The 26,246-nt window shown below is 45.1% G+C and overlaps 2 protein-coding genes across 6 annotated transcripts in view; one reads left to right on the forward strand and one right to left on the reverse strand.

Moving 5' to 3' along the window:
- Nucleotides 1-14,630, reverse strand: part of ACAD10 (acyl-CoA dehydrogenase family member 10) — a 36,123-nt gene extending 21,493 nt beyond the window's left edge. The window contains exons 1-7 of one of the 4 annotated variants that reach the window (XM_061603491.1): nucleotides 14,393-14,630; nucleotides 10,727-10,930; nucleotides 8,196-8,344; nucleotides 7,014-7,208; nucleotides 3,097-3,255; nucleotides 1,526-1,679; nucleotides 677-818 (exon numbers count right to left, since the gene is read on the reverse strand). In XM_061603491.1, the coding sequence (XP_061459475.1) occupies nucleotides 677-818; nucleotides 1,526-1,679; nucleotides 3,097-3,255; nucleotides 7,014-7,208; nucleotides 8,196-8,344; nucleotides 10,727-10,913 (986 nt within the window). In that variant the 5' untranslated portion in view covers nucleotides 10,914-10,930; nucleotides 14,393-14,630. Of the gene's footprint in view, nucleotides 1-676; nucleotides 819-1,525; nucleotides 1,680-3,096; nucleotides 3,256-7,013; nucleotides 7,209-8,195; nucleotides 8,345-10,726; nucleotides 10,931-14,295; nucleotides 14,321-14,374 lie in introns of those variants that run through there. The other 3 variants (XM_061603490.1, XM_061603492.1, XM_061603493.1) reach the window with 3 other exon arrangements.
- BRAP (BRCA1 associated protein) overlaps nucleotides 14,451-26,246 on the forward strand; it is a 31,275-nt gene continuing 19,479 nt past the window's right edge. The window contains exons 1-5 of one of the 2 annotated variants that reach the window (XM_061603495.1): nucleotides 14,451-14,818; nucleotides 17,990-18,151; nucleotides 19,522-19,723; nucleotides 21,873-22,062; nucleotides 26,046-26,159. In XM_061603495.1, the coding sequence (XP_061459479.1) occupies nucleotides 14,737-14,818; nucleotides 17,990-18,151; nucleotides 19,522-19,723; nucleotides 21,873-22,062; nucleotides 26,046-26,159 (750 nt within the window). In that variant the 5' untranslated portion in view covers nucleotides 14,451-14,736. Of the gene's footprint in view, nucleotides 14,825-17,989; nucleotides 18,152-19,521; nucleotides 19,724-21,872; nucleotides 22,063-26,045; nucleotides 26,160-26,246 lie in introns of both variants that reach the window. The other variant, XM_061603494.1, reaches the window with a different exon arrangement.

Genomic DNA, 26,246 nt, shown 5'->3' on the forward strand with positions numbered 1-26,246 from the left:
AGACCCTGCTTGTAATCTACGCTCCTCCTCTGAAGTCCTGTTTGTGAGCTTGCTGATGAAGTCGGTTAGGTTAGCAAAGCACACATGGCAGGATATTTGCAGTGGCAGCCCCATGGATGTAGAACTCTCTTCCAGTTAACGTTTGCTTAGCCTCCTTCAGTTCCAGCATTCAAGAAGGCCTTACACTTTTACCTTTTTACTACTGCCTTTGCTCATGAGAGTTCAGGCGATCTAATTCAGTGTCTTTTGTGCATCTATTTGTCTGTATCCATTCAGTGCTTCACACTCTGCCTGAGGTTCTGATGTTTTAATTTCTCTTTGTACGTTGCTTTGTGAGGGCTTGGCTTTGAAAAGCAACTAATAAATAACTGGAATGAATGATATGTTCGCATTTCTTTTTGTTTAAAACAAAAAATGGATGATTCACAGGCTACTGCTTGAGAACTCGCCAACATTAGGGGAATGTAAAATTCCAAACCAGGCATTTTTAATCTGGACAATTTAGGTTTAGTGAAGGTCTGGTCACACTTTTCAGTAACGCAGAGCTCTTTCTACCCAATAAAGAATACTGTGAAACTTCAAAGCTGGCACACTCCTACTTCCACCAAGCCACAGTAGTCCAATACAGTTGATCGCTATTTTGAGTTAGGATGGAGACAGTTGCTAGACTATTTACCTGTACTCTCTTTCCACAGCATGAGCAGACGGCAGCAGAGGGCCCGGCGGCTTCTTCCTCAGTACCAACTGATGATCTCCAAACCTGAGGTAGTAAGTCGGATTGGACTGCCCGTGGCTGAACTGCCGTAGTACCAGAGGCCCTGGAAATTGGAGGTCAGGCCATCAGTGAGTGAAACTGGATTTACTCCAAAGAGCTCACAGAGGTTTACACGGTCTTGCCTCCATCCATTTAATTCTCACATCAACCTTGTGAGGTAGGTTAAGTGGGGGAGGGGAATGGTGACTGGCTTAACGTCTCCCAGGAGCTTGTGGCTGAGTCAGGATTTGAATCCAGGTCTCTCCAGCCCAAGTCCAGCACTCTAACTCTGAGGAGGGGGGACCTCAGGCCTGGGCCAAATATGACCCTCCAGGCCTCTGGGGAGCCCCCCCAGGCCACATGCTGATGGCCTTCCTTTGCACCCTTCTTTTTGACTGGCTGGAATGCATCCTTGATGTGCGATAATTTGCTTTCCTGGATGGAGATATGTGTGTGTGGTTATAGAATCCTCCAGCTTTGGAGTGTAGCTTGCTGTACAAAGAGTCATGCCCATTCCTCTGGCCCGGCTCACCACTGGGATATGGCCCCCAGAAGGTTCTACACAAAGGAATGTGGCCCTTGGGGTGAAAAACCTTCTCTGGCCATTACACCATATTGGCTTTCTACCTAACACAGGTTTGTCAGCTGAAAGACGAGCAGCTAGGAGTTTGCTGGCGCTTTCCAAGGTCTGTTATCTCTCACCGCTGGCCAGGGCATCCAAAGCTGGAACATGCAAAATGTCCCGTTATGGAAAAAGAAACGCTTCTGTACCTGGAGCTCCGAAGATGCTTTCGAGGTACTTCTGGAGAGGCTCTGTGGGGATCTCCATTGTCGGTCTCACAGAGCACGTGTAAGGAACGAACGATCGCAGGACAAAACCCAGATGAGTCTCCAACTGTTGAATTGCTGACTCCAGGTCATCAACCTGAGAGGAAAGAAGGAAGGAGAGGTGGCAGAAACAGCAAGTACAGGCTCCAAGAAGAATGGAAAAGGAGGGGGCCATCTAAATGGAACTTCCACATGCAGCAGCAGTATACCTTTGAACAGGGTGGGAAGGCTTTTTCAGCCTGAGGGGTCCATTCCAAGAGTCGCATACCAGTGGTAGATGGGACGAGAGACAAGAAAGGGGTGGGACTGAAAGCAAAAGGAGGCGGAGCAATGGAGATGGTTGTTACCTGTACAACAGATCACATTCCGGCTACGTGAATGGCAGAGTTTCCTGCCTCTCTCCATCTATCCAGGCAGGCAAGAGGCATCACCAGTATTCAAGGGTGCACTCCAGCTAGGCAGAACCACTGGTGGGTCAGGAAGGGGTGTAACCTGGGGAGGGGGCGTGGCCTGGCATAGTCCCAAGGGCTACGCAGCGAGATCTGGAGGGCCAGCCCTGATTTTGAATGATCAGATGCTGGGTAAGTACAAGAGGGAAAGAGCATTGCCTCCATGCCCTGCTATTTATGAGCACCCAGAAATATCGAGCTGTCCACAGTTGGAAACAAAAGACTGGGCTAACTGGAACATTGTTCAGCTACAGCAGGGGTGGTGAACCTCTAAGCCAATCATAGCTCCCCAAAGGGGTCCAATTTGGCCCCCAAGGTCATTTTCCTCAAAACCACACCCACCAGCTAACATCACTAGTGAGGGTGGGTGTTTGAAGGCAGGCTCCCATCCACCCTTCAGCTGATGGGCCAATTGGGGTGTGCCTTCAATCCCCATCCACCCTTCTCTGTGCAGAGGAGGAGAAGGTTTACTTCGAAGTCCTGAAAATTGGGGCTTCAAAGGGAAGCATCGCCTGATGTCACTATGATGCCAGGTGATTGACAAGTGGGTGGCCCCACCCACCTGTCAGCTTTGGCCTGCCAGAGGTTGGGAAGATGACGCTCTGGCCAGAAAAGGCTCCCCACTCTGAGCGACAGGAAGCCACAGGGGTAGCCAATGCGGTGTCCTTTGTTGAACTCCAACTCCCAATCCAACAACATCTAGAGGGCACCGTGTTGGCTACCCCTGCAGTAAGGCATTTCTGATGTTCCTAAGTGCAGTCTGTTGTTGTTATGTGCTTTCAAGTTGACTATGACTTATGGCGACCCTATGAATCAGTGACCTCCAACAGCATTTGTCATAAACCACCCTGTTCAGATCTAGCGCAGTCTAGCAGTTCCAAAATGACACCAACGTGGCTGCTAGGAAGCAGATATTTAAGATGGGCCAGTACAGCAAGTGATTTCAGAGGCAGGCTGGAAAGCAAGTGCATTGGCCAGCCAGACCTTTCACCTGATCCAGGAAGGCTGGTTTTTAAACTCTCCTAGCGAGGGTGTTTGACACTGTGGGACGGTGTTTCATCTCACCTTCAGTGTTTTAATTCCAAGATGGGCAGCCGCTTTCAGGTTCTGCCCAATGTCATCCAGGAAGATGGACTCGTGGGCCTGAACGCCCAAGCGCTCCAAGCACACTCTGTAGATGCGAGGGTCGGGCTTACACACCCCTTCCCGGCAAGACTCAATTATCTGGAACACAAAGGACAAAAAAACAAACGATAATGACATGGGTACACATGAGGAAGCCAGCAAGTTTTTGTCTCAGCGTCAGGTGGGATTTACAAAAGCAGGACAGGAAGGGGAAAGCCAGCATGGCTGTAAATGGTGTGTGTTGGGAGGGCATATACCTTAAGAAACACCCGCACAGGTGGGATCCCTTTCACTCTCTCCAACGCCCCTTTTTCCTTGTATGCAACCTCATTGTTGTCAGAATTCTTCAGAGGTTAAAGTTACCCTGAGAGAAAGCCCCACTGACCACAAAAGTCATTACTCAGAAGATGTCACAGTGCACTACACGAGCCTATTTGGATTTCTTCAAGGGGCTGGCCCTTTTATTTATTTGTTTATTTTCTTTTGACAATTTATGGACTGCTTAATTACAATCACATTTAGGCAGTGTAAAAGTAACCCAATACAAAATGATTTTAAAAAATCAGTTAAAACTAGAAAATCAGGATTCAGTCAAAATGACTGCTGGAATTATTTTTTTAATTCAACAGGGAGGGGGCCTGTCTGACCACAAGTAGAAGCGAATTACATAAAACCGGGCCTGCGACACTGAATCAATGCCTGGCTGCTGCTGGATACAAAGTATGCATCCGAGCCACAGGAGACCACTAATTAAGGCAATGCTACGCTCTGAGTGAAAAGATGCGTATTACCAGCATCTCATAATTAAGGCATTGTCTGGCTTGTAGCTTTGGAAACAAAAACAAAGTACAACAACTGAGCAGGGCTCTTCCTGGCTTTACTACCCACGATGGTTGTGTTCTCCTTTCACTGTCGGAAGCAGTACCAGTTTCTCATTTTTTCCAGTCTCAAATTCAGTTCTCCACGTTTCTGCAGCAATTGATTTATTTTTATTTTCTTTAAAAAAAATCCTCATGAAAATTTTTCAGCAATACACACATTTTTGCTTACAATTTTAACTCATGTACACATTTTTGCAAGTATTTTCTCCTAATATATTGCATTTTTGTATGTCGTTTTCACTAATAATGTCATTTTAATCCACACTTTCCCTGGACATATGCATTTTTGTAAACTTTGTTTAGAGGACTGCATCGCAAAGTTCAGATAAGTGTGAATTTCAAAGGCTGGCTGTGTTTTGGTTCTCAAATTGTTTCGGAAAGTGTGCATTTGATAGATTCAGCTTTAAATGCAAACTGAGTCGAATTTCTCCCCATGCCTGCTGGGAAACACAGGTGGGGAGAGTGCTGTTGCACTCAGGATCCGTTTACGGGGTTCCCCCAGGTGTCTGGCTGGCCACAATGAAAACAGGACGCTGGACTGGATGGGTCCCTGGCTGGCCTGATCCCAGAGCTTGGAAGATTACTTTTAAATTACAGTTATAATTGCATGGCCCCAAAAAGTAGCAATTACCGTTACAATTACAATTGCTCTGAAAGTAACTGATTACTTTTCTTTTTCTCAAAAGTAATTGCTACAATTACATTTCAATTACTTTTTTAAAAAATGCCTACAAGGTGCTGGCATTGGCTGTCGCACATCTAAGTAGCCTAAAACAACATTAAAAATAAACACACACATACAGAGGTAGTAGAACAATTTTTATTCATAGGATAGCAATGGTGGTCTTTCTGCTGGTAAGGGAGGTGGGCAGGGACGCACCATTCTGCTGCTGCCTCCTTTATCCATGTTCTTGCCCTCTGGCTCCTTTTCCCCTCCACTCCATTCTTCACCACCACCATCCATTTTTTTAAACAATTGTTTTCTCCACTCCACCCAGTCTCACTCTCCACCTCCTCCCACCTCCTCCTCCTGCCCACCCACAGAGCATGAAGGAAGAGCGACGCTGCACAGAAGCCCAGTTTGAGGCACATGATTTTCATCCACAAATCAGAGGAGCAGAAGACTTCCCCTGCTCCTGCTCCCCCAAGTAATGCCCAAAAGTAATGCTGGAAACATTACTTGTAACAAATTACTTCCAAGCTCTCCCTGATCCTGTTGCAGGCTCTTCTTGTGTTCTTATTTCCCCTTGCCTCTGCTGAGAGAGCAGCTGCCTTTGGCCTCCCTCAACTGTCACCCAGCAGCAGCCTGGTTAGAGCTCAGTGGTTAGAGCATCTGCTTTGCATGGAGAAGGTCCCCAGCATCTCCAGGTAGGGGTGGGATAAGACTGAAACCCTGCAGAGCTGCTGCCAGTTGGGCAATGGTTTCACTCAGTCTAAGGCAGCCTCCAATGACTTTTAGGTCGTAAGCCTGAGGGGCAGGGCTGTCTTATTACTGATTTTGGTCAGTTTCTCTGGGAGACTCTTTGGTTAAGAAGTGGGATAAGAAAATGCTGTAAATAAATAATAAGCAAAACTGTATGGTTGCAATATGTAACTTAACTGATGAATCATCTAGTTAATTAAAAAACTGTAAAAAATCAACTAACAGTGCTCGCAATTAATCATGCATCAGATTTTTTTTAAAATGAAAACCATTTTTAGAAAAAGCACTTCCAAAAACTGTGGGTGGCAGGCACCATCTTAGAAGAGTTAGGCTGCAATCCAATACACACTTACCTGGCAGTAAGCCCCATTGAACCCAATGGAGCTTACTTCTGAGTAGACCTGCACTGGATTGCAGCCTTAGTCCCACCCCCCAGCTCCACTCTTAGAACGCCTCTTGTTAAGATGGCACATACTGTGAGGCACGAACACAGGCAATGTGGGGTGGAAAGTTTTCCAGTGCTTTATTTTTCCATGGAAAATAGTGCATTTTCATACACAATGAACAATGAATGGATGCTAACTGCAAGTACGATATTGGCAGCTTCAAAGTTTTTAGCTTTGTTTACTAAATGCAAGTAAAGCAAACATTCTGAGGACACTCTCTAGGGCAGGGTCAGCCAGCTTGGTGCCCTCCAGATGTTGCTAGTATGGATGGAAGGATCTGCCCATTTCGGTTCTCTCCGTTCCTCATTTTTCCAGTCTTAAAATTCAGTTCTCCACGCTTCTGAAGCAATTTGAATGTTTGTTTTTAAATCCTCCTGAAAATTCTTCAGCATTTTCAGGCAAATTTCTCCTAATGTACACGTTTTCATAGGCAGTTTTTGTAGGCAGTTTTGACTAATGTACACATTTTTGCAAGCAATTTCTCATATAATGTATTTTGTATGTTAATTTTCCTAATACAGTACATGCACTTTTATGCATACTTTCACCTAATATATGCATTTTTTTAAAGATTGGTTGGAGAAATGTGGAATTCAGGTCAGAGCGAATTTTGAAGGATAGTTGTGTTTCAATTCTCATATGTTTTGGAAAGTGCGAATCTGATAGCTTCAGCTTTAAATGCAAACTGAATAGAATTTCTCCCCATGCCTCATTGTTGGACTATGGCTCTCAGCATCCCATTGGCTATGTTGGCTGAGGCTGCTGGGTGTTATAATCCAACAACATATGGAGGGCAACACATTGGTTACTCCTACTCTATCAGAAAAAAATGCCATTAGAAAGTAAAAAATTTCCAATACAAATTACTGTAATTTGCAAAGAAAAAAATTTCAAATTCAAAATTTTCCAGAAAATCCATAGGACTGCATGCATGCATATTGTAAAAATGACCAGGCCTTTTTCCTTCTTCACAACTGTTTATTAATATGCAAATTTAGGCAAATGTGACCCATCAATTGATCAAAACTCACACGATCCAGCAATTACAATTTTGTTCACAAGCCTTTAAAAAAACCCTGTAATTTGTGCTGCTTGTTACAAACTCACCACGTCAAACTGCTTCCGGTCAAGAGGCAGGAAACTGTCTCCGTTGTGTAAATAAAAATTGTTACTCAGAACGGCAGTCTTGAGGCCTTCAGCTCGGATATATTTTATAGCCTCGGTCACAACAGGAAGCTGCTCTGACATTTGGACACTGGTTAACTCCGAAAGAAAGGAGTCCACTGGGACGGAGGCGTTTGCCTGGGGGGGAAGGTAGAAAGAGAGACAGAATGGAAGGGTGGTGGCCAGTAGCTCCATGTCAGTGGGGCAGTGAATCTGCTCCGGGTTTTAACCAGAGCTTGGAAAAGTTACTTTTTTGAACTACAACTCCCATCAGCCCAATCCAGTGGCCATGCTGGCTGGGGCTGATGGGAGTTGTAGTTTTAAAAAAGTAACTTTTCCAAGCTCTGGTTTTAACTCCTGGAGTGGATTCATTGCCCCACTGACATCGGGGCCACCAGCCTCCTCTGCACACAACCCAAATAACACCATGCCATATTTAACATATTGTGTCATTTTCTAATTATGAAGGAATGAAGAACTGACCAGTCTGCAATGGCTGAAGAAGAGATGGAACAGAGCCAGAAGTCTTGGACTGGGAAAGCCAGGTGTAAATGCCCTCTCAGCCTTAAACATCTCAGGGTAGGCTTGAGCTGGTCATGCTCTCTCAGCCTGACCCACCTCACAGGGTTGTAGCGAGTCTAAAATTAGCTCTTTGGAAGAAGGGCGAGGGGAATACAAACGCACTAACACTTAGGCAGTCAGTAATGGGGAAGTCTCTTAATTTCTGCCTGTGGATGTTTCCACAAAATTTAAGGCAGCAGTAAAGATGTACAGACCTGAAACTGCCCCCCAGTTCCCCCCTCCATAAAAAATGAGGGGGGAATAAAACCTGGTTATTTCCTGAAATTTTTCTGGATTTTTCCAGGCCTTCACATCTCTATGCAGGAGTGGGGAACCTGTGACCTTCCAGATGTTGCTGGAACCTGTGGCCTTCCAGATGTTGCTGAACTAGAGCTCCTGTCATCCCTGATCGTTGGCCATGCTGGCTGGAATTGATAGGAGCTGGACTTTAACAACATTTGGAGGGCCCCAGCTTCCCCACTCCCTGATAAAGGACTCCGTATGGCAGCCCTCTCCCTTGGCCCTTACGCAACCAACAGAAATCAAGCAGAGAAACTGGCTTACGATCTCGGAGCACTGCTGTTCGAATTCATGCAGAAACTCTGCTGGCCTCAGTTCCCCTCTCATGTACCTCATCCAAGGCCGGTTCTCCCCTCCCGATATCAGGGCCTGTTTGATGGTGCCGGGGGGCACGCGATTCCGAACCTCCCAGTCTAAATAAAAGAGGGCAGGTCGCTGAGGAACCAAACCAATATTGATCTTGGGGGAGTGGGCAGGAAAGACCTCAGGGGTCAAAACTGTTTCCTGTCCACTGGTTTAATGCAGTGATGGGGGACTGTGGCCAGTGGGGGCTGGTGCCTGGTGGGACTGGTGGGGCGGAAAGCAGAGAGTCCGACAGCAGGTGGAGCCAGAGCCAATGACGGGGAGAGCCAGCTAAGGCTAGTTTGGTCCTTCTCCTCCTCCCTGCTGAGTTCTGCAGTGGCAATGCTGAGAGCAAGGAGGCCACCCCCTGGACTGGATTCAAGTAAGGTGGCAGGAAGGTTTTTGGGGCAGTGCTCCATTTGCCCTTATGGCCTTTGGCCCACCAAATGTTGGACTCCAACTCCCATCAGCCTCAGGCAGCACAGCCAATCGTCAGGGATGATGGGAGCTGGGGTTCATCAGTATCTGGAGGGCCACAGATTCCCCGTCTCTGATTTAACATGCAGGACCATCCAGAAGCATAGCACAGAAGAAGCAATGTTAGCATTCCTGTAAGGTCCAGAAATTGCTGTCAAGTAGCTGATGCAGTTGCCAGCTTTTGATTTCAACACTCCTGCCCCCTCATGCCAGGAATACCTAGAATGTCAGGGGTGATGCAGCATGGAGCAGTCTGAAAGATCAGAGGTAACTGATGACGACCCATCACAGAAGAGGCAAAACTAGGATGGAAACTAAGGGTAGTGGGCACAGCCTGGCAAGTTGCAGAGCAGGGGTGGGTAACATCTGTTGCCCTCTAGGTGCTGTTGACTACAGCTCTCCTCAGGTGGGGAACCTGTGGACCTCCAGATGTTGTTGGGACTACAATGCCCATCATCCCTGACCACAGACCTCGCTGGTGGGAGTTGGAGTCCAACAACATCTGGAAGGTCACAGGCTCCCCACTTCTATTCTAAGGCAGGGGTTCCCAACCTTTTTACCTCAGGGGCCATGTGAAAATTGCTGAGGGTCTTGGCAGACCACTTAATGATTTTTCTGCCTGTTGTTGCAGCTGTAATGCGCTCTGCTAGACAATGAATGGCTTTCAGTTGCATTTTTATTCCTGTTCTTATATACTGTATTACAATTTGAATTCCACAGAGAATTAAAAAATAAATAAAAAGAAAATAAAATTGATATGAATGTTTAATGTGCTCGATGTGCCATCTCATAGGAACATAGGAAGCTGCCTTGAGTCAGACCATTGGTCCATCTAGTTTAGTATCGCCTGCCCTGACTGGCAGCAGCTCTCCATGTTTCAGACAGGGAATGCCCCTTCTATGATGAGCTTCCGCCGGGCCTTGAAGACCTGGCTCTTCAGGCAGGCTTTTGGGGTGGGTTAGGTTTTTACTGTTATGGTTTTAAATTTTAACGTTTTAATGTATTGTTTTATCTTGTACGTCGCCCAGAGTGGCTGGACAACCAGCCAGATGGGCAACTAATAAATAAATAAATAAATAAATAAATAAATAATTACCCTTCTTGCGATACTGGGGATCAAACCAGGGACTTTCTGCATGCAAAGCAGATTCTCTACCACTGAGCTACAGCCCTTCCTCCTTCACCTGTCTGCAACCACAAAGCCACATGCATGCCATGGACCACCTGTGTGAATCTTGTTGACAACTGGTGGTCCACGGACTGCAGCTTGGGAGCCCCTGTCCAAACTGATCAACCAAGTTCACATGCTACATAGGACTAAATGGAAACAATGCAGTGAGGAGGAAGAAAAAAATCTCTTCTTGGTGCCCATTCCATGCAGTATATGATCAGATTCTTAAAAAATCTCCCGTTTCTACAAGCTTTCCCAGACAGAATGAGTTGACTTACAGGTACCATCAGATTTCTTTTGGGGATAATTGCTTTTATCTGTCTTATTTATTGTATTTATATTGTTGTAAACCGCAAAGATATCTGCTTATGTTTAGCCATCGCTACATTTTCCAAAACCATAAATGAATGTATTTAACAAAACTTCTATTCTGATGTAAGTCAGAGTGCTCAATGTAGGGCAAACACCCCCTTCTGAGGCATCCAAATCAACCGCATTCATGTGACACTTAGGACTACTCGGAAATGATGTTGCAAACCACAAAACATACAAAGAATCCATATTTCAGCACCTGTTCAATGCTGTACAGGGATGATGATGATTTATTAGACTTGTTAGTCGCTTGTTACCAAAGGTCTCCTACACTCAACTCACAACCCATTTAAAAACATAAACACATTATACCATTAACGGAATGCTTACGAAACACGAACATTCCATTTTACACTCCGTTTTGAAGCAGCCCAAACAACAAGTCAGAAACTGCGTTGGATTGGAGGAAAATGCCACTGGTATAAACACTCACCTGCTGCCAGTTTGTATGGAGAAGGAAGGAGAACTCCACCCATATCAAAGATCACAGCCTTATAGGGACAGGTTGCAGAATTCCTCCACAGTACTGAATGTGGGGATCTATTCGAGAACCGTTGTAGGATTCGCAGTCTCTTGGCATGGTGGTTACAGAAGGCTTGGAAAAACCTCCCAACACACATTTTCTAGAGCTGTGTATCTACAAAGGGAAGGTAAATGCTTTAGAAATACAGGAAGGCTAGCAATTTCCAGCTCTTGGGATATCCTCTGTACAGCAACAGGTTTCTCTCACTCTTACTTTTGCAGGTTCCTGATCCTGATCTGATGTACTGGCTTGGTGTGGGTGATCTAGAGAATTTTAAGTAGCTTATTGGGCCAAACCAATCATTCATTTGCCCCAGGAACTGCTCCTGCTCCAATGGACAGAGGTACCAAGCCCACAATGCTACAGGGCAAAACAATTTAGAAACAAACAAGAAAAATGGCGAACATGCAGCAGCATATAGTAAGTCAAATTTAGTCTATTCCGCAGTCCTAAATAACTAAACACATTGGCAACATTTACACAGCACAGTAAAGCAGGGATGAGGAATTTGTGGCTCTCCAGATGTGGCTGGATTCCACCTCCCATCAGCCCCAGCCAGCAGGGCCAATGATCAGGGGCGACAAGAGTTGTTGTTCAGCAACATTCAGAGGACAACACGTTCCATTTGTTGTTGTTATGTGCCTCCAAGTCGACTATGACTTGCGGCGACCCTATGAATCAGCGACCTCCAAGAGCATCTCTCATGAACTACCCTGTTCAGATCTTGTAAGTTCAGGTCTGTGGCTTCCTTTATGGAATCAATCCATCTCTTGTTTGCCTTCCTCTTTTTCTACTTCCTTCTGTTTTTCCAAGCATTATTGTCTTTTCTAATAAATCATGCCTTCTCATGATGTGTCCAAAGTATGATAACCTCAGTACAAGTTCCATATACCTGCTGTAAACCATAATTTAGGTTTTACTGTGAGGGTGAATGTGCAGATGGCTCCTGCTCTGCTCCTCCCCTCATGCAAGAAAGAGCAACAAACCATGATCCCTCACAACATTTTCTACCCATTGCCAAAATACATGTGAGAAATGTTAAGCGGCTTCCCTGGCCTAGAGACGGCACCCACCTTATCAGTCAGGTGGGCCCCCATTTCTCGATCTGTCAGTGCATCACTTCTCAAACCCATTGCCTTAGAACAAGGGTGGTTATCCTTTTTTGACCTGAAGGCTGCATTTACCCTTTGCCAACCCTCTGGAAAGCACATGCCAGCAGTGGGTGTGCTCAGCCCACACTCTGTCTTTTGCATGCACAAGGCACACACAAATGCCCACAGGGACACCTCACTCACCAGCTGATCTGTGAAGGGGTTATTCTGCTTACAGATGATCAAACCGATGACTGGTTTGATCATACAGCCTTGGGGTCTGCCCACCCCAAGACCATATCTATTTTTTTCCTATTGGCCAGAACAAGCAACATTGGTGATCTTGCAGGGTGGGGACAGAAATATTTGCTTTGGGGGCAGGATCAGGGCCCTGAACTGGGGGTTAGCCAATCCTGCTTTAGGAGGTGATGTATGATTTAATCTTCAGAATAAAACTGGTGTTGTAGATTAAGGTCTGCCTAGAAGCACCTACCCCACATTTAAGATAGGTGGGGTGATTGATTCTGCTTATTCACTGGTGAAATCACTGTATTCCTTCACGGGTGAAACCTGGGATTTAGATCAGATTCAAAGATTAGAGCCTTTGCTCTAAAAATTAATACGTGGGTCTTTGAATACATAGGTAGTCTAAGGATGGACTAGGGCTATCAATGGCTACTAGCCGTGATGGCTGTGCTCTGCCACCCTAGTCAGAGGCAGCATGCTTCTGAAAACCAGTTGCCGGAAGCCTCAGGAAGGCAGAGTGTTCTTGCACTCGGGTCCTGCTTGCGGGCTTCCGCCAGGCACCTGGTTGGCCACTATGAGAACAGGATGCTGGACTAGATGGGCCACTGGCCTGATCCAGCAGGCTCTTATATTCTTATGATGGGTGTGAAAAAGTTGAAGGCTACTGAAAGTCCAGCATCCTGATTACCACAGTCACCATCCAGATGGATATGGGAAGCTCAAAAGCATGCAAGAGCTGACTCCTAGTTATGCTGCTGTTGGCTTGGGATTTTTTTTTTTACTACCTGGAAGAACCATTGAAATCAGAGTGGTTTACTTCTGAGTAACCATGCCGTAGGGCTGGGCTACACATCTTATATCAGGAACCTGTGGCCCTCCAGGTGTTACTGAACAAACATGTTTTCAAGGCCTGCTGAAAAACTTGTGTGCATGGGGCTTGTCTGGGCTCCTACTGGGAGGAAGGGTGGGACATAAATCAAATAATTAAAATAAATATTTTTTGCACAAATGTGGAACCATCTCTGAAAATGCTCTCTGCTGCATACCCACCAACCTGATTGTGAGCACACAAGCACATGAAGTACGAGCAGGTTAAAGTGGGTGAAGGCCGCCCTTCAAGTATTTAGGGCTTTAAAGATCACCTCTAACACTTTAAATTGGGCCTGCAAACACACTGGCAATCAGAGCAACTGGTACCCTTCTGGGGAGGAAGGGCGGGATATAAATTGAATAAATATATAAAATAATAAATAATACAATACTGATGTAATATACGCCTACTGGCCTGGCACCAGTCATTAGCAACTCCCAACAGCCCGCTAGTATGGCCAATGGTCATGCATGATGGGAGATGTAGTTCTCTTCCTGCTTTTGACAAATGATTTTAAATGTTCTGTAGAAATTATGGTACTACTGCTTTAGTTTTAACATTACGTTTCACTGTATACTGTTTAATGCTACCCTACACATGCCACTTTATAAAGGTATCTTATGAAAAGCAGATTTAAAATCTATTAAATAAAACAATACAGCAGTGTAATTTAGAGCAGTTTCACTTTAACCTCAGTTTACATTGGCTGTTTTAGTTTGCTGTATTATTTGGATTGTTATGTGCCTTCAAGTTGATTTTGACTTGTGGCGACCCTATGAATCAGTGACCTCCAAGAGCATCTGTCGTGAACCACCCTGTTCAGATCTTGGGAGTTCAGGTCTGTGGCTTCCTTTATGGAATCAATCCATCTCTTGTTTGGCCTTCCTCTTTTTCTACTCCCTTGTTTTTCCCAGCATTATTGTCTTTTCCAGTGAATCATGTCTTCTCATGATGTGTCCAAAGTATGATAAGACTATCATTAGAAGCTAAACTGATGAAACTGAAGTTATCACAGTAGACCTATTGAAATTAATGGAACTAAGTTAGTCATGGCCATTAATTTCACTTGGGCCTATTCCGAGTAACATCTAATTGAGTACAATCCACTGCTGGCTGCCCTGAGGACTTGTCTACACTGAAGGAGTGTAAATAAATCAAAAGCTGGAGGTTCCTCCATCCCTGTCTCATATCAATATCCCACGTGTCTCGCCCCCAAAAAGCCCCTTCCAAGTAGCCAGAAGTGACCCCCCCTTTCTTCACAAGGTTCATACCTCCAGTATCTCCCCCCTCCCGCTCTCCACTTTGTACCCTTCTTCTGCCCTCTCCCCCAATTAAGAACCCCTGGGTGACCTTTGACCCGATGCGAACCAACGTCAAATCGCTCCAGCAGCAGTTATGTCTCTCGCGAGAACACAGAGAAGAAGCCCGCGAGGGTAGCTGACGATCAGGGACGTCCCACACCCAGCCTAGCCCCCTCTTTACTGCGTGACCAGGCAGCCTTCGCCCGCTCGCTCACAGCGCCTGCGCGTGGCCCTTCAGTTCAAGGGTCAGAGAGCAATGAGGCGGAAGTGGCTCATAATCTGAGGTAGCCGCGGCGTCGGCGGCGACAACAACAAGAGGAGCAGCAGCAGCGGCGGATTTGCCTCTTTTCTCCTCCCTCCTTTTCCTCGCTCGGGCCCCGCCGGCCCGGGAGCCCCTCTAGGGCGGGCCCTATGAGTGTGTCGCTGGTGGTCCTTCGCTTGGAGCTGGCCGAGAGTTCGCCCGTGCCGGGCGGCTTCCCGTACAGCGCGGCCGGTGAGGGTGAGAGAAGGAAGGGAGGGGAGGGTGATGTTCTGCTCGGTTCGAGTTGTGGCTCGTTGTTTGTTTGCTCACTGCACGCAGTCGGCAGTCTGCCTTTGGTAGCTTGTACAGCTTTAAGAAGGTGAGATTAGGTAAGAAGGAGGGTATAGGATAGAGACGTCTAAACCGTGCAGGGCATAGAGAAAGCGGGCAGAGGGAAGTTTCTCTCTCTCATGATGCTATAACTCAGTTAGGGTTGCCAGGTTCTTGGCCTACTCTGATCCTGTATCTTTAGGAGAAGAGAAAGTCAGCCAAGTGCAGGTGTTCTGGCAACATTGTAATGAGAAAAAACACAAGGTGGAATTGTTTCTTTCCCCTGCACAACTTTTGAAGATACAAAAGATCTCTTGGAGGCTGGACCTGGCAACCAAGAGGTCTTCTGTATCTTTAAAAGTTGTGTAGGGAGAAGAAAGAATTCCACCTTGTGGTTTTTCTCATTACAGTGTTGCAAGAACACCTGCACTTGGCGGACCTCTTCTCCTGAAAATACAGGATCAGTCTCAGGCCAAGAACCTGGCAACCCTAAACTCAGTGGAGGATCATCCAATGAACCGGAATGGCTGGGAAAGAGAGGGCTGTATTTCTTCCCCAGGCAGCAGTTGTTGGACTGGGAGACCAGGGTTCAAATTCTAACTCAGCTATGAAGCTCACTGGGGGTTCTTGGATCAGTCTCAGCCTAACCCACCTCATAGGGTTGTTGTGAGGATTAAAAAAGAATGGGAGAACCATGCATGCCACCTTGAGCTTCTTGGAGGAAAAAGTGGGATATTAATGCAATCATATTTAGATTAATAATCAACAATGATAATTCAGAAGTGCTGGACCCTGTCACAGCTGTGTCTCCTTTCCCTTGTCTCTTTTGCTCTCCCTTGTTGTCTCATGAGTCCATGCTCTGTTACAACAGATGTCCCTAGAAGCCAATCGGCCTGAAAGGGGAGGCTGTGTGTTAGCTACTGTGAAAAGAGAGCTGGTGTGGTGGTTAGAATGTTGGACTAGGGCTTGGGAGAACAGAGTTTGAATGCCCACTCAGCCATAAAGCTCACTGGGTGACCTTAGGCCAGTCACTGTCTCTCAGCCTAACCTACCTCACAGGGTTGTTGTGGGGATTAAATGAGGAGGGAGATAACCATATATGCCACCTTGAGCTTTTTGGAGAAAAGGTGGGAATTTAATACAGTAAATAAATAAGAGTCTTCTCGGTAGCTGACTCACCTTTCACTCTGATTGGCTCCAATCAGCCCAAAAGGACAAAGACTCTTCTTGGTGGCTAACATGCTCCCTCTTCATTCTGATTGGTGCCTACATAGGGACCTGTCTGGGACTCTGTTCCCAAAAAAGCAATGGGTCTACAACCTTGGATGACTACACCCCTGTCCCCAGCCATGGGTAAACTGTGGAATTTGCTTTCCCAAAATGTAGTGCTGAGCACCAACTTGGATGACTTTACAAAGAGATTAGTCTTCTCCTCCGTGAATTTGTCTGTCAGTGGCTACTAGACACAATGGCTGTGTACTACACCTCCAGTGTTGAAGGTGATACGCTGTCAATGCCGGTTGCTGATGAACATGAGCAGGGAGAGTGCTGTTCTGCTTGTGGATTTCCCATAGATGTCTGGTTGGCTCCTGTGTGGAAATGTTGGACTAGATGGGCCTTTGGTCTGACCCCTCCTATGAACTGTGTTACTCGCTTAACTCTATGCTGCCTTGGGTGCTTATGCTGAAGGGCAGCTCGTAAGTTTTCTAAATAAATAGCCTATTGTGCAATTCAGAGGAGAAGGGTTTGGGATAAACAAGGAGAATATGTGGCTATTCCAGTTGTACGGATGTAAACATAATTACAGTTCTTAGTGTGTTTGTGATTTAAACATAAATAATTTAAAATTATTCAACCATAATGGCTCCCATTGTGTTTTATAAATACAACATAAAACATTACAATTTATTTTTCAGGCAGAAGTTTTATCCAAATAGTAAACCAAATGAACCAAAGTTAAAAGGAGCATGTGGAAGAGATGAGAAGATGCCTCTTTTGCTGAGACTACAGACAGACGATACCAGTTGAAATAGATAATCCTGGGCAAGATAGAGGAGTGGTCTGAGTTAATGCCAGCTTCATATGTTACTGTTTGGCCTTTTATGGATATTCTGAAAGTGCCTTACAGTTTAAGAGTGTGCCACTAGCTTCCCCGTCTTTTTCCCACCTCATTTACTGCCTCTCTAGATATTAAGTGGTGCTAAGTGTTCTGTAACAAACAGAATCGGAGCCATTGTGCAAATAAACCATTGTATTAGAGTTACTATTAGCGTACATGATGTGTTATAATGTTCCAGAGGCAAAACTTAACAGGTCTTTCCACCCAAATAAATGTGTTATATAAGAAAGGTGGTTCGGTTGGTTTACTCATAAGTCCTTCTACAGAAGCCAGTGCTAGAGAAGCTAATGCAGAGTAAATGAACACAACATAAGACAAAGCCTTTCTAGAATGTGTAATATATGTAGGGATGCAGGGTGCCCACTCAAAGCAATCATTCTTTGTGTGAGAATAGGGGGTCACAAGTAAGGAAATGTGCCCCTATCGTCATCTGTGATATCTTGAACAATGTAAGAAAAGGAGGAATAAGGCTCTTTTTTCCTTGGCTAAAGTTACACCAGCTCCTGGCTTCCATTAATTTGTGTGTCACTATATGTGGCAAACTGATAATGACAGCTTTATATCATTGCAAGGAGGCGGCAGGGGAAACATCAGAAGGAGATGGAGACCTCATTGAACAGGATTCTTTCATTGTATTTTATTATGGCAGGAATCTAATTAAGCCTCCTATCAATTATTCTTACAGGAAAGGCCTAGATACTTGTGTTACACTGACTGTGTGTAATGTTTTGCTTCATGACCTGATTTGTATGTAGAAGTGCCTCTGAGATAGCTAAATGAGATCATAGGTGTGTTGTACCTCAGATGCTGAATGACTGGGAGGGTGGAAACCTTAAAGAAGCTCTATAAATTAATTTCCAGGCTCATCTGTAATAGATATAATCATTCCAATTTTGCAGGGCTTGTTTGGCTACAGTTGTTTTTGCTCTAGCTTGTGGGTAGCTGTTATAATATGAATCGCTGTTCTTGCTTAGCTACTGAAATGTCTGATGAGATCATCCAGGAGAAATCGCTTGCAGCTGCCAGAGCCTCCTTGGAAGGAAAGGCGCCTGTCGAAAGAGCAGCCATAATTCACCAGCACATTGGCCGCAGGGAGATGACAGATATGATCATTGAGACTATAACGCCTGATGCAGGTACTTGTATGATGCTACCTTGTACTCCTAGGCAGAGCACAGATGTAAGAGTACACTTCAATAAAACTTACAGAACTGGCTATGGGAGTGGGTGGAGCCTATTAGATGAACTTAGTTACGTGCATTTCATCATGTGAGCTACTTTCTTTCTACTTAATATATCATGAGCGCTCTTAAAATCAGACTTAAATGGCCCTTCCTTAGTTCCCCATATCAAGAAAGAATGGATTAATTGACCAAATAGGGAAGCTCTTTTTGGTGGATGGGGTGGAGGGAAAAAAACAGGAATAGAGTTGGTGTTCTTTCTTCTTATCTGCGTGTAACTTTTGTTGACTTGTTAGTCAGGCTGTTCTTGAAAGACCGAGTTCCAAGGAATTTTCAGAACTGAGGCCTGTCTATTGCAGGGGCAGCCGACGTGATGCCTATCAGATGTTTTGCACTGCAGCTCCCAGTATCCTTCACCGTTGGCCTTGCTGGTTTGGCTTGATGGGGCTTGTAGTCCAAAGTATCTAGTACTTGGTAGTCCAAAGTATCTAGAGGATATCAGATTGGGAAAGCCTAATCATTCTATGACCATATGAAGGAGTAATGAAGAACCAACGATTAGGAATTAACTCTTCTGCCCACACTGTTGTTTCAAACTACATCTGATGGATGGTCGCTTTTCAGCATCCAAAGTCTTATTGGCAAGCTTCTAGACTTAAGGTTGTATCAAATGAAAATGACCCATTCATGCAACAACTTCTGAATGTGCAGTGGAACTTCATCTCCCTCTCTTTCCCCCATGCCTCTCAAATCTGTTCTGGGGAGGTCCCCCAACCCTCTGGATCAGATTTTTTTCTGGGGGTGGGCACATAGGGAGGAGAGGAAGTTCAACTGTGTAAGCAGAAGTCCTTGTGCAAATGGGACAGCTTTGGGGGATACAACCCACTGTGGTGAAACCTAACCTGAGAAATGTTTCTAATTGCTAGCAACTGGTGGTGGTCTGCTGATAGGTTAGGGCTGCAATCCTAAGCACGCTTACTTTGTAAGCCACACTGGCACAGTGGAACTTTCCTTTGAGTAAACGTGTAGGACTGAGCAGTTGATGTCTCTTGATCCTGTCTATGACTAAGTAGACTGGATGGCCACTTTGTAAGTCATTTATTCAGAACAAAACAGCCCAGTTGGTTCCACTGATTATTGGAAATGCTCCTAGGTAAATTGTTAACTGTGGCTTAGAAATAAGTATTGACTTCTACAGTTTCCAAAGGGCCCTCTGTGATTAGGTTCCTTTTATAATGTATGAAGATAATTTTTTTAAATGAGCAGCTGAATTCTTCATGCAAGCAATACCTAACCGACACTTGTTTTGATTCATTAAAAAAAAGATGAGCTGAAAGCGGCAATGGAGGAAGGCAAAGCTTCTGAGGCATCCTCCCCTGAGGACCGAAGTAAGCACAATGGCCAAAGTGGGAGTGTTGGGACAGCACCAGATTCCCCCTCGAAGCAGCTTCCAGACCAGATCTCCTTTTTCAGTGGAAATCCATCTGTTGAAATAGTTCACGGCATCATGCACCTCTACAAGACAAAGTAAGAAAGCGCTTCTCTTCTCACATGATTTGTGCAAACTGGATCATAGGACAGGCCATGTGTAGTTACTATGAAACTCTTCCTCTAGGGGAAGGGCTGTCGGTCAGTGATGGAGCACATATGTTGCTTGCTGAAGGTCCCAGGTGGGCATTCTCAGCCTTACCCTCACAAGGTTGTTGTGAGGATACAACGGGGAGGGGGAGAACTGCGTACACCACCGTGAGCTCCTTTGAGGAAAGGTGAGATATAAATGTAACAAATAAATGGATCTGGTAGCAGGTAATGGGAAATGTCCCTCTCTGCCTGAAACCCTGGAGAGCTGCTGCCAGTCAGTGTAGATGATACTGGGCCAAATAGTCTGATGCTATTATAAGGCAAACTCTTCTGAAATGTGATTAATCCCATTCCAGGATTTTTTAGGAAAGGAGGTAACCATGGTTTAGTGAATTTTATCTCACCCTTCAGCAATGTGCTCAGGACAGTGAATGATAAAAATAAGTAAAAAGTGCAATATAAGAAAGTAGCAGCAGGATAAAGTTCAGGGGAGGCAGATCAAAACTACTTTAACTGATGCTTTAAAAGGTCTGGGAAAGTGCGTTGGGATTGGTGTTGAAAAACAAGTAGGCACCAAGGGAATCTTCCTGTTTGTTGTATGCATTTGCCCTTAGTTTGACATGTTTATGTACAACAGGTGTGGAGAGCCTTTGGCCCTCCAGATGTTGCTGAACTACATGAACCCACCTGTACACTACACTCAACATCTAAGGCCCTCCTCCGGGTGCCTACTCCGAGGGAAGCTCGGAGGATGGCAACAAGGGAGAGGGCCTTCTCAGTGGTGGCCCCCAAATTATGGAATGATGTTTTTAACAAGATGCACCTGGCGCCAACGCTGTTATCTTTCTGGTACCAGGTCAAGACTTTCCTCTTCTCCCAGGCATTTTAGCATGTGTTTTTAAATTGTTTTAATTTTTTTTAATTGTGTTTTTAAATTGTTTTTTGTGTTTTAAAATGTGTATATTTGTTTTTATTGTTTTTAATTGCTGTAAACCGCCCAGAGAGTTTCGGCTATGGGCAGTATATAAATCAAACAAACAAACAAACTGTCATCATCCCTGGCCATGCTTGCTAGGGATGATGGGAGTTGTAGTTCAGCAACATCTGGAGGTTCCCCTCTCCTGATGTACAGCTTGGTCCAGCTCCTGTGATGTTTGATAGCACAAACTTGCCTAGGTTCTTTAGAGTAGTGGTTCTCTACAGTTTCCTTTAGAAATTTTGTATCAAGTTACCTGCTTAGGAACCCTTTGCATCTGCTATGAAACTCCTGTGTGTTAGAAGAGGATTCTGGGATAATCCAGGGTGCACATTTGGTTCATACAGGAATCATTGGGCCTCTCTATAGCTTTGCATGAATCAAGAGTGTGCCTTAGCTCAGGTGTGAGGAACCCGTGGCTTTCCAGATGTTGCTGAACTACAACTCCCATCAGCCCCAGCAATTAAGCATGGCCAATGGACAGAGATGATGGGAGGTGTAACTCAGCAGCAGCTGGAGCGCCAAAGGTTCCCCTACGTGCCCTAGTAGTCCTTCAGCTGCTGCACTTTGTAGAGGAAGATTCACTGTCACTCACAGCTCTCTGCCAGGGAAGGTCATCTGCCATTACTGATCTTCTCCTTGAAGAACTTGAGATGAGCATTCCTGCAACTCCAGTTGTTATCACAGCAGTGATTTTCAGTGTTAGGTAACCAGGCTCAGTATGGCTTGTTAACCTATAATGAAACAAAGTTACAAAAATCCAGGGGTAGCCAATGTGATGCTACTACAGATATTGCTGGACTCCCAACTCCCATAACCTCCAGCCAGCATGGCCAGTGATCAGGATGATGGGAGTTGGAGTCTAAAACATCTGGAGGGCACCACATTGACTACCCTTGCATTAATCGGTACTTCAGCTCTACAGGAAAGCGATGGACGCAATCATTTACTCAGTACCTTTCCTCTTCAGAAGGCCCTGCTACACATCTGTGCTCTGGGAGTCTTCAAATGAAATAGATATCTAAAACATTTCTGCTTTTGTATTAGGGCTCTCTCACTATTGGGTTGAGTCAAAATGTTGGTGAATGTACTGACGATGCCAATTCTCACCTTGTGCAGCAAAATGACCTCCTTAAAAGAAGATGTGCGGCGCAGCGCCATGCTGTGTATTCTCACGGTCCCTGCCACGATGACCAGCCACGACCTCATGAAGTTTGTGGCTTCCTTTTATGAAGTCATCGAACACATGAAGATCATCCGAGACTCCACCCCAAACCAGTATATGGTCCTGATCAAGTTTAGTACTCAGGTAAGAACTGAGAGATGAAAAATAACTTTGGTCAAAAGGAAAATATTTTTCTCCAGGTACGGTGCTTCCAAAGAATGCTTGCACAGGGGCACTGCCTCCAGCAATTTCTTCTACCCTGAAGTAGTTATTGTAACTCCAGAAGTGTGCATGCTGCGTGTCTGCACATTCACTCAGAAGAAAAAAAATTAAACTAATTTTAACCCCAAGCAACCACTGGTCAGGTTTTACCAGTCACTGAGGCTGCTAATAATAACAATTATTATTGTTATTGTTGCCGCCCTGGTCTCCTACTGGCCAGGATATAAATTTAAATAGTAGTAATATTAGCAGTAAAACGTATGTGCCGTGCACGCATGTTCATAAAACTGCTGTTGTGTGATGTTCCTGTATGTGAATGTAATGTAAATATGGTAAGTGCAGGTTTATTATAGGAAATATGGTAAGTGGAGTGAGTGAGAAGGGGGAGTACATGGGCTGTAGAATGCTGGATGATGATTGGCTGTGTGTTTGAATGGCTGAAGGTATAAATGAGAGGATGACAGCTGAGTCGTGGTGGGGGTTGAACAGGGTGGTTGTGGACAGGGAGGCTGATGTGGAGAGTAAGAGGTGGCTGTTGAGATATTGGATTGGGAGTTCTGAGGCAAATAGTAGGAATTAGGAACATAAGAGAAACATATATGAAACCATATGCTTGTCAATGAAATCTATAAGTAATCTTGTTATTCTTAGTGTTATCAATAACTATTTTCTTGGGTTACTTAAAGCCTGATTCCTCATCTGGGGGGCACAGACCAGGGGGGAGGCAGAGTAACCAAGGCTGAAGAAGAAATAGTATTGAATGGTGGCAGCGGTGAAGGAAGAGATACTGTATCAACATCCAGTACCACAGAGCAACCCAGCGCTGTGAGCTTCATAGGCAAGAGGCTTCAGGGGGGTTGGGAATTACCTATACACACAGACACAAGGTATCAAAATAACCAGGAAGAGACTAAGGCACAGTCTAGAGGTTATACTGGATACACAGAGTGTTGGGTAGTGTGGCCTAGCAGGGGGATCTTTTGAGATCTGTGCTAGAGTGGAGAGAGGTTAAAATAAACACGACGTTCCTGACTGCTGGTAGCCACGAGTGAGAGCTACACAAGTGGTGCCAGGGAAGGACGTCACACATGTATGTTCATAAAACTGCTGTTGTGGAGCACCTGGATGCAGTCTAGAGCCACTGAGGCCGTTATAGGTTCATGGAGGTCTGTGGAACCTCGCCAGGTCATGTGCCAATATGCTGTCTTCAGTGGTTTACCTGATTGTGCAATCCATAGGTTCCTTCTGTGTAATTGTTCCAAGTGCTGGAGCAGCTAACACAGCCTTCCCCAACTGGGAGCCCTCAATGTGTTTTAGACTACAACTCCCATCAAGTTGTAGGGGGGCACCAGGCTGGGTGAGGCTGAGCTAGAGTATCACTCTTGGTCTCTTCTCCGCTATGAGGCTCACTGGGTGACCTTGGGCCGTTCATTCTAGCTAAACTGTTTAACAGGGTTGATGAGAGGATAAAATGGGAGAGAGGGAGAAGTAAATGTTTCCTGAGTTCCTTGGTGGTGGTGAGGGAGGCCTGGCTCTTACAGGAAAATATTCCTTTTTTTGCCAGCTTTACTTCTCTGGAGATATTTAGCTCTTTGTATCCAATTTCTGTTATGAAACCATTTGCAATTCAGGGTCATTTGGAGCAGGAAGTGAGCACAAGCAGTTTCCAGTTGTCTGCACGATTTAGTTTGTATGTTTGGCGTGAAGCAATGACTCCGGTGGGCTGGGGGGGAAATTAATTAAATTGCAATAAAGTGGCAATAAACAGGGGATCTGGAAGTGGGCTCTCTCAAATAAAAACTGATTCTTTGACTAGGAAAGCCACGACAGGCTTCCCTGCGTGTGTGTGTGTGTCTGTGTATTACTTTATTTAAATATTTATAAACCATGCTTTCAAATAAAATGTCACAAGGTGGTATATAGACTAAAAACAAGGTGGTATTCAGTGCTGGTCCTACTTGGAATAGATCCATTTGAGTCAGGCATATCTAATTTAGGTTTAATAATTTCAGTGGGTCTACTCTGAGTAGGACTTAGTTGACTACAACTCACAATATTACAATAAAAGCACCAAACAGACCAGTAAGAGCTGGCTGGCAAAGAATCTTAAAATTGGAAAGTCTTGTCTAAATAATACAGTTTTTAGAAGACTTCTAAAAACAAGCAGGGATGACTCCAGCTGAATCACTATTGGCAAGGAGTTCCACAGGGCAGGGCCAGCCCCAGTAAAGGCTAGGCCCCTGATAAAGGCAAGCCAAACATCAGGGGAATGTAGGACCACCAGAAGTGCTCTTTCAGGAGACTTCAGTGATCGACAGCGAGCATAAGGAATCAAGTAGTCCTTAAGGTACTCTGGGCCCAAGTTATTTAGGGCTCTGCGAATTAGCACAAGAACCTTGAACTTGGCCCAGTAGCAGATTGGTCTTCAGTGTAGTGCTCTCAGCAGCAGAATAACATGATGCCAGGAGCCTGCTCCTATGAGCAGTCTGGCCACAGCATTCTGCATGTTCCAGACCAGATACAAGGGCAGCCCCACAGAAATAGCATTGCAGTAACTGAGTTTTAAGGTTACCAATGCAGGGACCACTGTGGTCGGGCTATTCTGTTCCAGGTATGGTCACAGCTGGTAGAAAGCACTTCTTTTCACAGAGGTCACTTATTTATTTATTTATTTATTACATTTATGTACCGCCCTATAGCCAAAGCTCTCTGGGCAGTTTAAGGCAATTAAAAACAATAAAAACAAATATACAAATTTTAAAGCACAAAAACAATTTAAAAACACAAACATTTTTTAAAAACAATTTAAAAACATGCTAAAATGCCTGGGAGAAGAGGAAACTCTTGACCTGGCGCCAGAAAGATAACAGTGTTGGCGCCAGGCGCACCTCGTCAAGAAAATCATTCCATAATTTGGGGGCCACCACTGAGAAGGCCCTCTCCCTTGTTGCCATCCTCCGAGCTTCCCTCGGAGTAGGCACCCGGAGGAGGGCCTTAGATGTTGAGCATAGTGTACAGGTGGGTTCGTGTTGGGAGAGGCAGTCCATCAGGTATTGTGATCCTAAGCCATGTAAGGCTTTATAGGTTAAAACCAGCACCTTGAATCGAGCTTGGAAACATACAGGCAGCCAATGAAAGCGGGCCAGAATCGTTTTTATGTGTTTGAACCCCCTGATCTGTTACCGATCTGGACGCTGCATTTTGCACAAGCTGCAGGTTCTGAACCATCTTCAAAGGCAGCCCCACATAGAGTGCAATGCAGTAATCTAGCTTGGAGGTTACCAGAGCACTTGGGTCTCTAGTGACAAAGATGGATCAAGGAGTACCCCCAAGCTGCAGACCTGCTCATTTAGAGGGTGTGCAACCTTGGCCAGAACAGGCAATTGATGTATCTCCAGAACAGTGGGAGCCACTCGCCCACGAGGCCTCTGTCATTCTAGGATTTAAGCTTAGCTTGTTGGCCTGTGTCCACTCCACCACTGCATTTAGGATTTAATCTATTCAGATTTGGTGGCATCTCTATTTGGAAAATGCCAGGGGCCTTAAACCTTGAATCTGGTTTTTAAACTTTATTGTGGTGCCTAGAAATTTGACATCTTGTCTAGCTCTGGCTTAATGTTGGTGTTGTAAGGTTTTAAAATGCTTTAAATTTTTACTTGTAAGTTTGGGTTTACAGCCTGACCTGAATCTTCAACAGAGTTGGGATGTGTACATGGTAAGGGCTAGAAACTTCCTTTAAAAAGGCTTCTTATTAACAGGGTGCCCTGTGAGTACCACTGGCCTGGGAAATAATCTCTCCATTTGTCTCCTATTGGCACGGATACCTCTGTTCAGCTCTTCACGATGGTAGCCTGTGCTCTATCCATCAAAACAGTTCAGTCACTTCTTCTTTGCCTTAATTGTAGGCGGATGCAGATAGCTTCTACATGACTTGCAATGGCAGACAATTCAATTCCATAGAAGAGGATGTTTGCCAGTTGGTCTACGTGGAGAGGGCCGAGGTCTTCAAGTCAGAAGATGTAAGTTTTTTCACGTTTCCCCCCAACTCCTTACTAGAGAGTTCAAGGGGAATCCTCTTTGCCACCCAGGACACACATACACGCTCT

This window comes from Rhineura floridana, chromosome 19 (genome assembly GCF_030035675.1).
Source record: "Rhineura floridana isolate rRhiFlo1 chromosome 19, rRhiFlo1.hap2, whole genome shotgun sequence".
NCBI lineage: Eukaryota > Metazoa > Chordata > Lepidosauria > Squamata > Rhineuridae > Rhineura > Rhineura floridana.